This window comes from Cryptomeria japonica, chromosome 4 (genome assembly GCF_030272615.1).
Source record: "Cryptomeria japonica chromosome 4, Sugi_1.0, whole genome shotgun sequence".
NCBI lineage: Eukaryota > Viridiplantae > Streptophyta > Pinopsida > Cupressales > Cupressaceae > Cryptomeria > Cryptomeria japonica.
Window position 1 is genome coordinate 22,800,911 of NC_081408.1, and position 15,515 is coordinate 22,816,425.

The window sequence follows — 15,515 nt, forward strand, 5'->3', positions numbered from 1 at the left end:
ACTTCCTCAACTGCTATTCAAACCAATAATAAAAAAATATTAAATCATTAAATTAACTTTATTACAAATAATGGTTATTGTATTAAATTTTTTTAATGATTCAATAATTTTTTATTTCACAGATAGTGTATTCTTCTAATTATTATAAAGATTTTTTATCTTTTTAAAATATTTATTATTTATAGTTTATTTGATTTTTCTTGTTTTCACAATAGTTAGGGGAACCCATGCAATCCATCCATGGTCCCCTTCCATCCAGACTTCAATCAGACCATTAACAATCTGTTTTACATAAGGGGGTGCATTCTGGGTACGAATTGGTTCTTCTCCACAAACAACATCCATCCTAGCTTGTCTTTGTTCCAGCTGGTGCATGAACCTCAACAAGGCATGTTCAAACACTGTATTGTTGCTACCAACCCGGTCCCATGTACAACCATCAGATAATTCCTTCAAATAAACACTTGTAGAGCCATCCTTCATCCATTGATCAAATCCGCCTTCATCTAACCTAAGGACCATAGTAACCTGCAGGGAAATTAAGTGAGAAATGAGTCTCCTTAGAGACTTAGTAAGGTTCCTAGATTTACCAGTAAAGACATCATCATTGCAAATTTTCCATATCAGCGATAAAATCTCTAGAGAAAGACAAGACCAAAAGAGACCAGCATCTTCTTGCAACCTTTAATGAATCCAAGGTAAGCATCCAAGAAAAAAACAGAGCTATCACCAAATTTTATACCAAAAAATTTCCACACTTCCTTAGCAAAGTGACAGTCAAAGAACACATGATTTACAGTCTCAGGGAGGTGGCATATTTTACAAATGAAGAAGTTTCTCTCAAAGTCTAGCTACCAGCCAAAGAATTTTTTTTTTTGGTTTTGAGGGACTTGCCCATAATCTCATGAAACAACATTGTGGGTGCCAGACAAGGTTCCAAGAGGAGTTAAGGTAATCAAAGATGCAATCAAAGATGCAGTCAATATTTAACAGAGAATCATAGATAGTTTTGGCCTTGAGGAGGGGTAGGGGCATCTGACCAACAAAGGACAACGGGGGGAGATTGAGAGGGGTAGTAGGGGTGCTGGGACAAGATAGGGGAAAGGGCATCTCTCAAGACTTTAAAGGTTCTAGATTGAGAGTGAGGAATACCAAATTTGACGGAGAGCTCCTTCCAAGAGAGCAAAATTTCATTCTGCATAATATCATCCAATACCTTGATGCCTCGGTTATGCCAATTGAGGGCAGAGCAGCCTTGCAATTTAGCAAGAGGTTTACCATTATGCTTCAAATTCCACTAGATGGATTTATCCCTTGTGATAGAATCTAAATTAGCAGACGGTCTAATAAACTTCCTTACAGCTTCCCAGGCTTTCCATAGTGACTTGAATACCTCAGACTCAAATGGAGCCACCTAAAGTAAGATTCTTCCATTTTTTGGCTCTCTTTGGAACTGATTGGGAAATATTATGTCTAATAAGAACCTTCCAAGGCTCATTGCCATCCATGGCCCTGAAAATCTATTTGGATGCTAGAGCACTACCTTGCAACCTCAGATCTTTGAGGCCCATACCACCCTTTTGTTTCTTGATAATACACCATTCCCATTTAACATCCTGCTACCTTTCCCATCAACCAAAGAAAATATCTGATTTGTTTATGGATATAGTTAATTTGGTAGTTGCAAAAGAGCCAGGCTAAGGAATAGTAAATGTTATATAAAGACATAATCTTTTGGCATACTTGGAATCTTCCTGCCAAAGACATAAAATTTCTATTCCATTTAGATAATTTCTTATCAATCTTGTTTCTAATCCACTCCCACATTTATTTCAAATTAGGGACAATAGAGAAGGGAATGCCAAGGTACTTCACAATTTGATTTGGACCTTCCCATTTGAGAGAGAATTTACAAAGCCATCTCGGTGGAGCTTCCTCCCATCCTAGGAAACATGATTTATGTAGTGCCATTTTGCTTCTAGAAGCATGGCATAATATATCTGGGTTCTCCAATAAGGCCGATAGATTACCTTCTTCCATTTCCATCAAAATTGTTGTGTCATCAACAAATTGAATGTTTCTTACTTCATCCCCATTAGGGAGACTGATACCTTTGACCCTGGGAGAAACTTCATTGTTATTCAAAAGGTAGAAAAGAGCATTAGCATCAAGAACATAGAGAGCAAGTGCTAGGGGACACCCCTGTCTGATAGACCTAGAGAGTAGGAAGCTTTCAGATCTTAATCCATTAACTTCAACCATGGCATTAGCATAAGAGAGAAGAGTCTTGATAATCTTATAGAATGAACCAGGAAAACTAAAGATTTAAGCATTTGGAGGATAAAATCCCACTCTATCCTATCATAGGCTTTTTCAAAGTCGATGAGTAGCATGGAACTCTGTTGCCCAAAGTGTTTGGACCAACTTAAAGCTTCCCAACAAGTTACCAGATTTTCCAAGATATACCCGCCTTTAACAAAACCAGTTTGAGTTGGACAAATAATCCTAGGCAGAATGCTTTCCAATCTCAGAGCAATCACTTTTGCCAAGATCTTATAAGAAAAATTTAGAAGGGTGACCGGTCTCCAATTTTTTATTAAGGTCTTGTCTCCATCTTTAGGAAGAAGTTTAATGAGCCCTTGATTGATCTCCTTCCCTAGAGTGCCAGCCCCAATGGCTTCCTCATATAAAAGAAGAAGATCATCAGCTACCCAGTCGATGTTCTTTTTGTAGAATTCAACTGGGAAACCATCCGGACCAAGCGATTTGTCATTATTTAAAGAGGTGATGGCAATCTTTATTTCATGCTTAGTAATAGCTTTTCCCAATAACTCCTGATCCCCACTGAAAGTTTCTTCGGAACAACCATATTAATGATATTCCTAGCCCTAGATTGTTGTCCCCCCCATGTTTTGAGGTGAGCATGTTCTTGTAAAACTGTGCAACAGAATTAAGGATATCTTGGGGATCTGAGATGTTCATATTATCCTCCCAGATACTGTGAATTCAACATGTGGAAAAAAGTATTTGGAACCTTTGTCCCCTACATCTATCCAATTCAACTTGGCCCTGATTCTTCGTCCCTTAATTATTAAAATATTTTCAAAAATATTGTTCATATTATTTATAATAATTGAGATCAATTTTAAAATATAGATTTACTATTGTAATAATTTGATTTTAAAATTTTAAAATAATATTTTAGATGATAAATTTTTATCATTTATTCAAGTGAAGAGTATCAAATTTTAAACAATCTAAAAGAAACACAAAAATGCAAAGGGTTGTAGTTCAATTGATTGAGCACAATTGTTGATGATGATGGTATGAGATATAGAAAGCCATTCACCAAGGTTTGAACCATGGGAGGTGTGTTCAGGCCAAATTCGACCCTTGGGTGAATTTGATGGATTGAGCTCCCTCCATGTAATTGCTTAGCCAAAAGAAATTTGTAGTTTAGATATATTCTTACTCAAATCATTGTAATCAACTATATAAAAACAAAGATGCTGACATCTATGTACACTATCCCATCAAAAATTTCTTTCTTATATTATCTCATAAGAATAATTCTAGAAATTCTTCAATTGTCAAGTAATAAAAGAATAGTAGGTCCAATTTAGAATCTTGTGAAAAGCCTTAGAGTGAAAACAAACGATCGCAATAAAGCTACTTTCACACCAACCATTAACATAAAAAGCCAAAGACCACTAACATAAAAAAGAAGTTCCCACACCATCCAAAATTGAATGATTTTGACCCAAGAATAAGAATAATCTGATAAATTTAGAGTAATATTCTGATGAATTTATTCATCATCACAATAAAAACACTTTATTAACAATGCTACTAAGAAAATATTAACACTTCAATCTGGTTGACTTCACCCACAGCATCATATACACCTACCAAAACTTGTAGTTGAGAGTCCTTTTCAAATACTGAAATGGCTTCCGTATGTTTCTATCTTATCACCTCATTCACATTATTTTCTTTTTATCTTTTATAATGAGTGCGAATTAATTCCAGAAGGATATTATTTTAGTGGATGGTATTGCACATCATTATTATTAATTATTAATTAGGTCAAATTGATCATTTTAATTATTCTTTAATCATTTTAATAATATGAATCTTATAATTAGAAATAATTTGTTTAAAGAATTTATTGATTCATAATGGTTATAATTCTTAGTTCAAAGAAATTCATGTATAACAATTGTAGTTCATCAGATTGGACACAATTAATAATATTAATATAATATTATGTGACTTGATTATGTCACATAATATTATGATACCATTAGTACACTTCAAGTCTTTTTCCTCAGAAATTATACATGAGAAGCCAAGGCTCTTCTTTCCCTCTACCAAAAAAAAATAAAAAATAAGTACAACAACAAATTAGCTTAAGATGGAGGCTGAGGTACAGCAGCCTTTGTTAGCCGTGGCTCCTCATGTAGTAGATAACAGATTGGAATTGATTTTATCTGATTCCAATCAGTCATGGGCAAGGAAGATGGAGGCTGAGGTGCAGCAGCCTTTGTTAGCCGTGGCTCCTCATGTAGTAGATAACAGATTGGAATTGATTTTATCTGATTCTAATCAATCATGGGCAAAGAAGATGGGAAATGCAGTGTTATTTGAATGCAAGAAGTTATGGCCCCTTGCTGCACCCACAGTAATAGTTTATATGATAAACTATACAATGAGCATGGTCACAAGGATATTTTGTGGACATTTGGGCAACCTTCAACTTGCTGCATCTTCTCTTGGAAACTCAGGAATCCAAGTTTTCGCTTATGGTCTCATGGTATGTTTCCTACTGCTTTTTTTTTAAGCATACAAATTAGGGAAGATTTTTTTATTGAATTAGCTGTAGAATACTATCAATTAACTTTTGAATGCAAATTAGATCAAAATATCAAATCTCATGCTCTAAATGTACATCTAAATCAAAATAGCGGAGTGCGTGTTAACGTAGTCACTTACAGTTTGTAATTCATTTTATAGCTTCTGTAAGGATTTTTTATGATGGTCTAAAGTGGAACAAGTACTTTTAAACTTAGTTTAGAGTAGAATGGAAAATGAGTTGGTTCTGGTTTTTTTTTTTAATTTTAAATAGAGGGTGAAATGGGTTTCTTGAAAGTATTGATATTACAGTCAAGTATAATAACTTCAAATATATTTAAAAGTTTATTTGTACAGAGAGAAAGGCATTAAACTCAGGAGAATTCAAGAAATAGAAGGAAAAATAAAATAAAACAATAAATCAAATCAAATTGTTTAAAAAATTAAAATATAATTTTAACAAGGAACTTAAAGGCACTGAGATCTGTGTAGTAGTGGCAGAATTTTTATTAACCATTTTTGTGAAGTGCATTTCCTTCTTAATCAGTCTCCCCCTCTTCACAAGATTTTTTTTTTTGACATAGCTTAATATAATTATCATAAAACCTTTTTAACATACTTTCCCCAACTACTATTCAAACTACATAATAATAATAAAAATTTATTAAATCATTAAAATAACTTTATTACAAAGAATGATTATTGTATTAAATTTTTTTTAATGATTTGATAATTTTATTTTTTAAAGCTATCTGTTGTAGCTGTATTCTTGTGATTATTATAAATATTTTTTATATTTTTAAAATATTTATTATTCATAATTTATTTGATTTCTTCTTGTTTTTGTCTTATCCTCTAATTTACCTCTTGGTTCCTTTCACTTTAATTCTTATTTTTGTCCTGTCCTCTATTTTCAACTTTTCTTTCCTTGTCCACTTATTTTGATTCTTTAATATATATTTTTTTTAATTTTACACCTTGTATTTTTTAATCTTTAACATATATTTTAATTTTTAAACATGTATTTAATATTAGTTTCTAATTAGCATTTTCCTACGGATGCGGACATTATATAAAATTAAACATAGATTGAGCCGAGTTCGTTCCAGATCTCCGGAAGACGCGAAAATATCACGAGCTCGAATTTTCTGGGTGTCTCGATTTTGGGAGTCATGACAAATTTTTCCTGAAGGCTTCCACGGATGCGAGGCCCTTTCGTGTTCTAATTAATTTTGGGTTCTCAAATCCGGATTCACCAAGCTAGATATAATCAATAGACGTTACTCAGCTCGATAAATCTACAGCCAGAATTCTGGGTAAAATATTTACGTACAAACATGATTTAATCTTCATACTTGATCGTGAGGTTTCACTGTTGCAGAATAATCTTATTACGATTAAGTTTTTAACGCAATCTCCAAGCATGACATTCAATGCGTACACTATAATTTTATTTCTCTTTATCAATTTAGTTACATTCACTACAACATTTGCAGTAACATATATTTAGTCTTATAAGTTATTTAAAATAAGAAATTTTATAAAAGTTCAGTAAGATAATATCAAGTCGTAGAAAGTAAAGAATTCATTTCACAAATACAATACACCCTTTTATAAAATGAAAAGTAAAATCAAAATTTATATATTAATTTAAAATAATCTTTTAAATAAAAAAAGTAATTAGAAAATTTAATATTGAGAAGTAAATCAAATTAGCATACTTATTTTTAGAGGAATATAGGTAAAAAACATGGAAGATATCAAATTTATTATTATTTCATTTAAAAAATTAGAAAATTAATTGATTACATAATGGAGAGACAAAATTGATCGATTAGTTAAAATGGGAGTTGAGAGGTGGAAGTGAAGATAAAATAATTTTTTAAATTTTTTTCATACATTTAAATGTCACAAACATGTCAAATTAAATGCTTCTAGTTTTTATTGAGGGACACTTAAGTAAATTAAAAAAAATAATGTCATTCATGACCTAGTGTGATGGTTAAATTATGACATTGTTATTAGAGCTATCAAGATTCAAACCCCTATTAAACCATTATGATCATAAACATTATACCTTCATGATATTTTTTAAAAATAAATTTTACATTATTTAAAAGATTGAAATCAAATAATCAAAATAGTAAGTTCAAATGTAGTAATTAAAGGCCAACTATAAACCTTTGAAGATACTCACAATGTTTTCAAAATTCTTGATTAGAGAGGCATGAATATGTAAAAACCCCATCAAAAGATTCTTCTATAAATATCGTATAAGAATCTTTAAAGTTCTTCAATTATAGGTGTCATAAAGTGTCTTTACTTTTTGAAAGTTTTTCAATTATAAACCTGTCATAAAGTGTCTTTATTTCTTTGAGTAGAAAGACAATGTCCAAATCAGAATCATTGGTGGAAAATTGAAGTATTATGCCCCACACTTGTCTCCTAAAGTTAAAGAGTGATATTCTGATGGATATATTCATCAATAGAGAACAATACTTGATTAGAAATACTGTTAAGAAAGTATTGGTGTCATAAATTACTTAAATTACCAAAATATCAAATGTCGTAAATTTGGTATTTAAAGATTGAAATCAGATAACCAAAATAGTAAATGTCATAATTAAAGGTCAACTATAAACCTTTGAAGATACTCACAATGTTTAAGAATCTTTAAAGTTCTTCAATTATAAGTGTCATGGGTGGAAAATTAAAGTATTATGCCCCACACTTGTCTCCTAAGGTTAAGAAGTAATATTCTGATGGATATATTCATGAGAACAATACTTGATTAGAAATACTGTTAAGAAAGTATTAGTACTCTTCGATTATTGGTGTCATAAATTACCTTTACTTCATTAAGTAGAAAACAATGCCCAAATCAGAATCATGTGCAAAGACATTGGTGGAGGATAAAAGACAGTGATGAATGAATGTGGAAAATTAAAATAAAATGCCCCACACTTGTCTCCTAAAGTTAAGAAGTGATATTCGGATGGATATATTCATCATAGAGAACAATACTTGAATAGAAATACTGTTAAAAAAGTATTAATACTCTTATTCCTTCAAAACTTTCAAGATACAAGCTTATTTTACCCATTAAAATAATATACAAATATAAGATAAACATTGATTTTAATTCAAGGCTCCTTTCCTCACTCCACCCAAAAGGCAAATAAGATGGAGTCTGAAGTGCAGCGACCTTTGTTAGCTGTGGCTCCTACTGCTACAAATGCTCATATTGTAGATGGCATTAACAGATTGGAAATGATTTTATGTAATACCAATCAGTCATGGACAAAGAAGATGGGAGATGCAGTGTTATTGGAGTCCAAGAAGCTATGGCAGCTTGCTGTACACACAGTAATAGTTTATATGGTAAACTATATCATGAGCATGTGCACACAGATATTTTGTGGGCATTTGGGCAACCTGCAGCTTGCTGCAGCCTCTCTTGGAAATACAGGGATCCAAGTTTTCGCTTATGGTCTCATGGTATGTCTTTTATTTTCATTACTACAGTTTATTTTAATAACAATATAAATTAGAGAAGGGTTTCTATTGATTTAGTTATGTGGAAGGCTTATTATATAACATTTAATTTAATGTGTGTTTATGATACTTTAAGAAACTATAAGAAGCTTTAATGTTTTCTTATCTGATAGAGAAAAGATTGACAGAATTTTCAGTTCTGGATAGTTTATCTTTGTTTCTATTGCTGCAGTGGCTATTATACTATATGTGGGTCTATTTGTATTAGGCTAACAAAGTAGTACACAAATTAAAGTTTTACAAGTTGAATTTGGAAAACGAACTCCAGCAAGAGTGAGGTAAAACATTTACTTTTCATTATATTAATGGTAAAATAGTGCAATCTTAGACTTTTTGAACACATAATACTCTTCAGTAAATCTAATTGAATCTTTAAGATCACTATATCAACTCTCTTACACACTTCTAGAGAAACTTGCGAAAAGACATTGGTGGAGAATAAACCACAGTAATGATGCTACTTTCAGTCCTTCCACTAACAGGAAAAGGAAAATTGAATCTTTAAGATCACTATATCAACTCTCTTACACACTTCTAGAGAAACTTGCGAAAGGACATTGGTGGAGAATAAACCACAGTAATGATGCTACTTTCAGTCCTTCCACTAACAGGAAAAGGAAAAGATCCATAGCGTGCAAAACTGAATGATTATGTCCCATAGTCGTCTAGAGCTAAAGTTAAAGACTGATAATCTGATGATGAATCTATTCATCATTGGATAGCTACACTATATTAAAAAATCCTATTAAGAAAATATCAATGCTCTGTTCCTTCACACCTTTCAATATGCAATATCCATATAACCACGTTGTATCCATATTATATGCTGGTACAATTAATACACACTTTTAAGTCCTTTTTCCTGGCATAGATCTCAAGTCAAGGCTCTTCTCCTAACTCCCCCAAGAAGCAGATAAGATGGAGGATGAAGTACAGAAGCCTTTGTTAGCTGTGGCTCCTGCTCCTAGTGTTACTAATGCTCATCTTGCAGATGACATTAACAGATTGGAATTGATTTTATCTAATTCCAATCAGTCATGGGTAAAGAAGATGGGAGATGCAGTGCTATTTGAATGCAAGAAGCTATGGCCCCTTGCTGCACCCACAGTAATAGTTTACATGATAAACTATACAATGAGCATGAACACACGGATACTTTGTGGACATTTGGGTAGCCTGCAACTTGCTGGATGCTCTCTTGGAAATACAGGGATCCAAACTTTCGCTTACGGTCTCATGGTATGTTTCCTATTTACATTACTATAAGCGAATAAATTAGAGAAGGATTTCTATTGTTTTAGTTGTAGGATATCTATTAGTTAATTTGTAAATCTTAGATTCTATATTAAAATAATATTGGTGAAATTGAATGGTTTCAAATGAGTCTACTAGTCTTGTTGAATACAAGGTGCCAACATCATAAGGATGAGGTTGAGATTGTGCCAGGGCGAATTTGGTGGAATAGATTTCCCTCAGTCCTTGGCTCTTAGCCAAAAAGGTTTCAGCCTATAGACTGTGCCCCATATCAGTTGGCAAAAGCTACTTTGCAGGCTCTTTCAGTCAAGAGGTTTCAGCCTATAGGCTTGTGCCCCCATATCCGGTGGCAAAAACTATTTTGTCAAGGGTCTTGCAAGACTGGTGTGCTCGCAAGTCTAAACTTCCATCAAATCCTTTTTTTTTTTTAAATAGTAAATGGTGTAACCATAGGCACTAGTTTTTGGTTTCTAAGAAAAGTATAAAGCTGGTATAAAGCAGAACAAGTAGTTTGAAGCTTGTGTAGATGGGGACGCTTCAGTTCATTTGTATAAAGAACATTAATCTTTAAGCTTTTTATTCTGTTTTTCTGAATTTTTTTTATGGAAAATAGGTGCTCCTTACTTTTAGGCTTGCATATTTCAGCTGCTGAAAATGGGGTGGGGCTATAAATTGCTCCACCAGCTTAGGAATGTTCTTTGCCATTTGTCAAACAGTTAAATTTAATTTCCATTAAATTTTTTTTAAGAGGGAAAATAATTTTATTTACTTGTTTTTATCAACTGCACATATTATGAAAGACAAAGATACTCTGTATTCATGAAACCACCAGCTTCTTTAAATTTCCAACAGCTTTAAAATATTTGTAAACAATCTCAACAACTCAACTTTATTTTTTTAAGAAATTCCTCCATAAAACTCCAATCCTCCAATCCAATTGAAAGTATTTATATATTTTAAAGTTTCTATCAAATGATATGTCTTTTGTAGATCGTTATAATTGTACTAATATAAACAAGTCAAATTTTACTTCTCAACGATATCTGTCTTACACTATTACAAGTCAAATTTCACAGCCGCATTTGCTCTCCATTAGTATTGCAGCTTTTCTTCAATACGGCGACGTGGGCATTACTCACTCAGAATAGTTTTGTCCATAAAATGATGAAATACTAGCGATAGGAAAAATGTTTCCCCGTGTGAACAGAATGTTTTGTCAATCAATACATCAGATATGTAACGTGAATATGGTGACCAAAATGAAAATTTGACTGACAATCTAAAATAGCCACCACTATTGTTCTTCTGACTGGCTCTGAATGGCTATGTTTCAAAAGAAAGGTAAAAATTTATTAGAAATTCAGTGTTCTGTTTTGAGAGAAGGGTAAAAATTTATTAGGAACAAATATATAATAAGAAAGGTAATCAGTTCAATAAAAAAAAATATCTAAACAATCTTATTTTTGTTTTCTTTTAAATGATTCTGTTTCAAAAAAAGGGTAAAAAATTATTAGAAATTCAGTAGTTCTGTTTCAAAAGAAGGTAAAAATTTATTAGAAACAAATATATAATAAGAAAGGCAATCAGTTCAATAAAACAAAACATCTAATCATTCTTATTTTCATTAATTAAACCCTTTAATATATGAGAGAATTCTGGAGGTAAATGAAGTAAATGCTCAATATACCTACCTTCCATATGTTCAAATGACCATTAGCAACCCATTGCAAAGAAGATTTCAAGTGCAAAATCCCTTCAACAACTAAATCTAAGTGCCAAGTAACACCATCCAATTGTTGGCCATTTAACATGTCAACATCCGCTTTAGAATCAGACTAACAAATAACCATTTTCCAACAAAGGACACACCTTCTTTTCAAAGCATACAAAAGAACAAGAGCCTCCAAGAGATTATTCGAATGTGGCCCCTTATAAATGGAAAAGGAAAACAAAACACCACGAGAACTAGCTCTAGAAATCTCACCTACTCCTATAGGCCTAGGATTCACCCTAGAAGAGCCATCAATATTTAATTTCAAAAATCTTTGAGAAGGAGGAAGCCATCGGACCACTCAATCAATCCTCTGCTTACCTTTTCGACCCCTCCCACCCATAGATTAACCACATTATAAATGTTCAATTGGCATATCATATCCATCACCATGATCTACTATCACAATAATCTCACACTTAGCAGTAATTGTCTCCTGAAGCTTGCTAATAATCTTCTCTCATGAATGTTGTGCCATCAATTTCCTTCCTTGAAAAATTCTTTGATTTCTTTCCAACCAAATATTCCATATAATAAAAGTAGGGCCAATAAGCCAAGCAACTTGAAGAAAATAGGTCTTCCCAAAATTCAGCCAAAGAGGAAGCATGAGAATAGGTTTGATTCCAGACTCCCCACCAGTGATGCCAAAGCTTCCAAGATAAACCCCACCAGTGATGCCAAAGCTCCCAAGAGAAAGGGCGCTGTAAGAAAATATGAGAGAAATATTTTGCTCTATTTGCTCGAATACAAATAGATAAATCAATAAATTATATCAATTTATTAATAAACAATTTATCTTAAATTACTTATATTTTTGGAGAGAGATTTTATTTAATATGATAATTAAATGAAATTATGAAATTCGTTGAAATTTAAAAAACCCACCCAAGTTTTTCTCATGTATTTTTGTGGGCATTTACACATGTAATAAAGACTTGTTAAATCTTGGTAGGAATCCCAAAATTCATTTAAACCTACTAGGTAGATGGATCAAAACATTCTTGAGCATTAATTTGAGCATTAATGCTCTTTTAAAACATCTGAAAAAGTTGTTTGAAAGATTACAAAACTATCCTAATGACTACAAAAACTTCCATTTTTTTCTATTCTTCCAACTTCTAATACAAACAAACAACCCTTGTGTTCTTTTATTGATGTTACTCCATTTTCACCTTGATCTAGAAATTTTTTTCTCCCAAACTATTGAAAGAGTTTGGAAGATCAAAACTGCTTGAGCTTTTTGAAGGAACCATATCAATATAATTGAATTTCTCACACTCAAGATAATATATTTATGTGCTTCCACTTGACATTCTCCTTGAATGGCAATGCAAGGCTTTATACTGTTCATCGTGCTCAAAGTATTCACAATGACGCAATCACTAACCACCTTTGTATAAACAATACTTGTTGTCTTTTCGTAGGACAATACTTTTCTTGAATACCATTTAAAGATTGCTGATCAAGACAATTCCATATACATTCACATACACACCTAAAAACACCTTATCAACAAATTTACAAGTAACACTAAAATCCAATCTGCATTGCTTATTAATGAGCAAATCACCACCCTTTTTAACCAACTAAAAGTATAACATTTAAGATATCCATAAGTTTCAATACCAATTTTTCTAAGTAAATATTGAGAAAATGATATTAGCTTGAAAACAAAAATGAAATATATGTTAAATTTAATATTTTTGAATTGAATATTTAATCAACACCTTATATGTAATTTAATTAATGAAAATAATAATATATTTTTAATTAAATAATAATTTTACATTATTTAAGATATTGGAATCAAATAATTGAAATAGTAATTTCAAATCCCAAAACTATAAACTTTTGAAGATTCCCACAAACGTTTTCAGAAATCTTTGACCAGAGAGCCATGAACATTTTTAAAAACCCCTGAAAATGTTATTTTATAAATCTCTTACAAGAATAATCTTAAAAACTTCTTCAATTATTGGTGTCATAAATTATCTTTATTTCATCAAGTAGAAAACAATGCCAAGATCAGAGTCTTGTGAAAAGACCTGTGAGGAAGATGAAAGACAGAAATGCTGCTACTTTCAGTCCAACCAATAAGAGAAAAATGCAAGGCCCTATAGCATGGAAATTTCAAGGATTAGGTCCCACAGTTGTCTGCTAAAGATAGAACTATATTCCGTTTTATTAGCAATACCAGTAAGAATATATTAACAATAATACTGTCACTCACACCATTTGAATGCTAGCACCATTATAATACTGTCACACACACCAAATGTTAAATGCTACTACCATTATAATACTGTCATTCACACCATTTGAATGACTGGTACCATTAATACACATTTTCAAGTCTATTTTTCATTACATAGAACATCATCTGAATTCAAGGCTCTTTCCCCCACTCCCCTAAGGAGCAACTAAGATGGAACCTGAAATTGAGCAGCCTCTGTTAACTGTAGCTCCTAATGTTGTAGATAACAGATTGGAACTGATTTTATCTGATTCCAATCAGTCATGGCCAAAGAAAATGGGAGATGCAGTGTTATTGGAATCCAAGAAGCTATGGAAGCTTGCTGCACCCACAGTAATAGTTTATATGATAACGTATACATTTAGCATGGTCACAAGGATATATTGTGGACGTTTGGGCAACATGCAACTTGCTGCAGCCTCTCTTGGAAATACAGGGATCTCTGTTTTTGGTTATGGTGTTATGGTATGTTTCCTATTTAGATTGTTACAATACAAATTAGAGAAGATTTCTTATTGATTTAGTTGTAGAATGCTTATCAAATAAACTTGTAAATAAAATTTTTTAGATCAAAATGTTAAATCTGCATGTAACATTATGATCAGTTCTACTTTATTGTAGTTTTTCTAAGAATTGTTTTAAGATGTATAAGTAGAATAAGCAGTTTGATTTTTTTCATTTCTGAACTTTTTTATATTCTGATAATGGATCAGAGTGTGATATGAAACATTGATGTAAATAAAAACACACAATGGCAATCCAGAAACAACACACAACAACTTGATAGATTGTGGAAAACTGATATTACTAAGTAGTTTGAAACTTTTTTAGATTAAAACACAAAGTTCTGTTTATTTGTAAAAGAACATTGATTTCTAAGCTTATTTGGAATGGAGTAGAACTGGAAGTTTTAAGCTTGTAAAGTGTGGAACTTTATATTTTATGTTTGTTTAGAGTTGATCACTCTACTTAAAGATTTGAAGCTGCATAAAAATATTATTAATAATTTGTTCAAAAAATTCTTATTATTGTTTTTTATTGTATTAATATTTAGAGCATAATATATTGGGAAAAAGAAATCAAGGTCTAGATCAGTCATACCCCTGAAAATAAATTGGATGTATAATTGTTTTTAGTGTTTTTAATATAAATTTTAATATTTTGTAAGAGTATTATATAGTTTTGTTGTTTTTTTAATTGTGAATTATGATAAATGAAGGTATTTATATTTTTGAAGATTATGTTTCAAATCAATTATTTTTATCAAATTGTTTTAATATTTGTGGGTCTTTTTATTATAATAATGTAGAGTAGTTGTAATTATAGATTTTCTTTATTAAAATAACTTAAAGTAGATTGCAATTATATATCTTGTGGTTTTTTTTTTAATTATAATAATCTAGAGTAGGTAGCAATTATATATCTTGTGGATTTTCTGTAGTAAAATAATGTGAAGTAAGTTGTAATTATATATCTTGTGGATTCTCTTTATTATAATAACATGGAGTAGGTTGCAATTATATACCTTGTGGATCCTTTTTATTATAATAATTGAAAGTATTTATATTTTAACAAAAGTTTCTATTTAATGAATTGAAAGCATTTATATTTTAACAAAGACATTCTATTAAATGAATTAACCCTTTGTAGGTTCTTATAATTATACTAATATAAAATATATATGACCTCTAGAAATCTATTAAATATTTTGTCTTAAATTTTAATTAAATAAATGTAATATAATATCATAATAATGTGAAATATGTCTTTAACAATTTTTTCACACACATTTTTCAACAAAAGTCAAACATGTGTCAACTTTAATATTTT

At 31.3% G+C, this 15,515-nt stretch overlaps 1 protein-coding gene across 6 annotated transcripts in view; it reads left to right on the plus strand.

Moving 5' to 3' along the window:
* LOC131030845 (protein DETOXIFICATION 40) overlaps positions 1-15,515 on the plus strand; it is a 61,847-nt gene that overhangs the window by 18,317 nt on the left and 28,015 nt on the right. Inside the window, exons 1-3 of one of the 6 annotated variants that reach the window (XM_059219533.1) lie at positions 4,289-4,426; positions 4,532-4,813; positions 8,026-8,349. The exons of 2 other annotated variants lie outside the window; for them this stretch is intronic. In XM_059219533.1, the coding sequence (XP_059075516.1) occupies positions 4,415-4,426; positions 4,532-4,813; positions 8,026-8,349 (618 nt within the window). In that variant the 5' untranslated portion in view covers positions 4,289-4,414. Of the gene's footprint in view, positions 1-4,288; positions 4,427-4,531; positions 4,814-8,025; positions 8,350-8,524; positions 9,646-15,515 lie in introns of those variants that run through there. 3 more of the 6 variants (XM_059219532.1, XM_059219534.1, XM_057961777.2) reach the window with 3 other exon arrangements.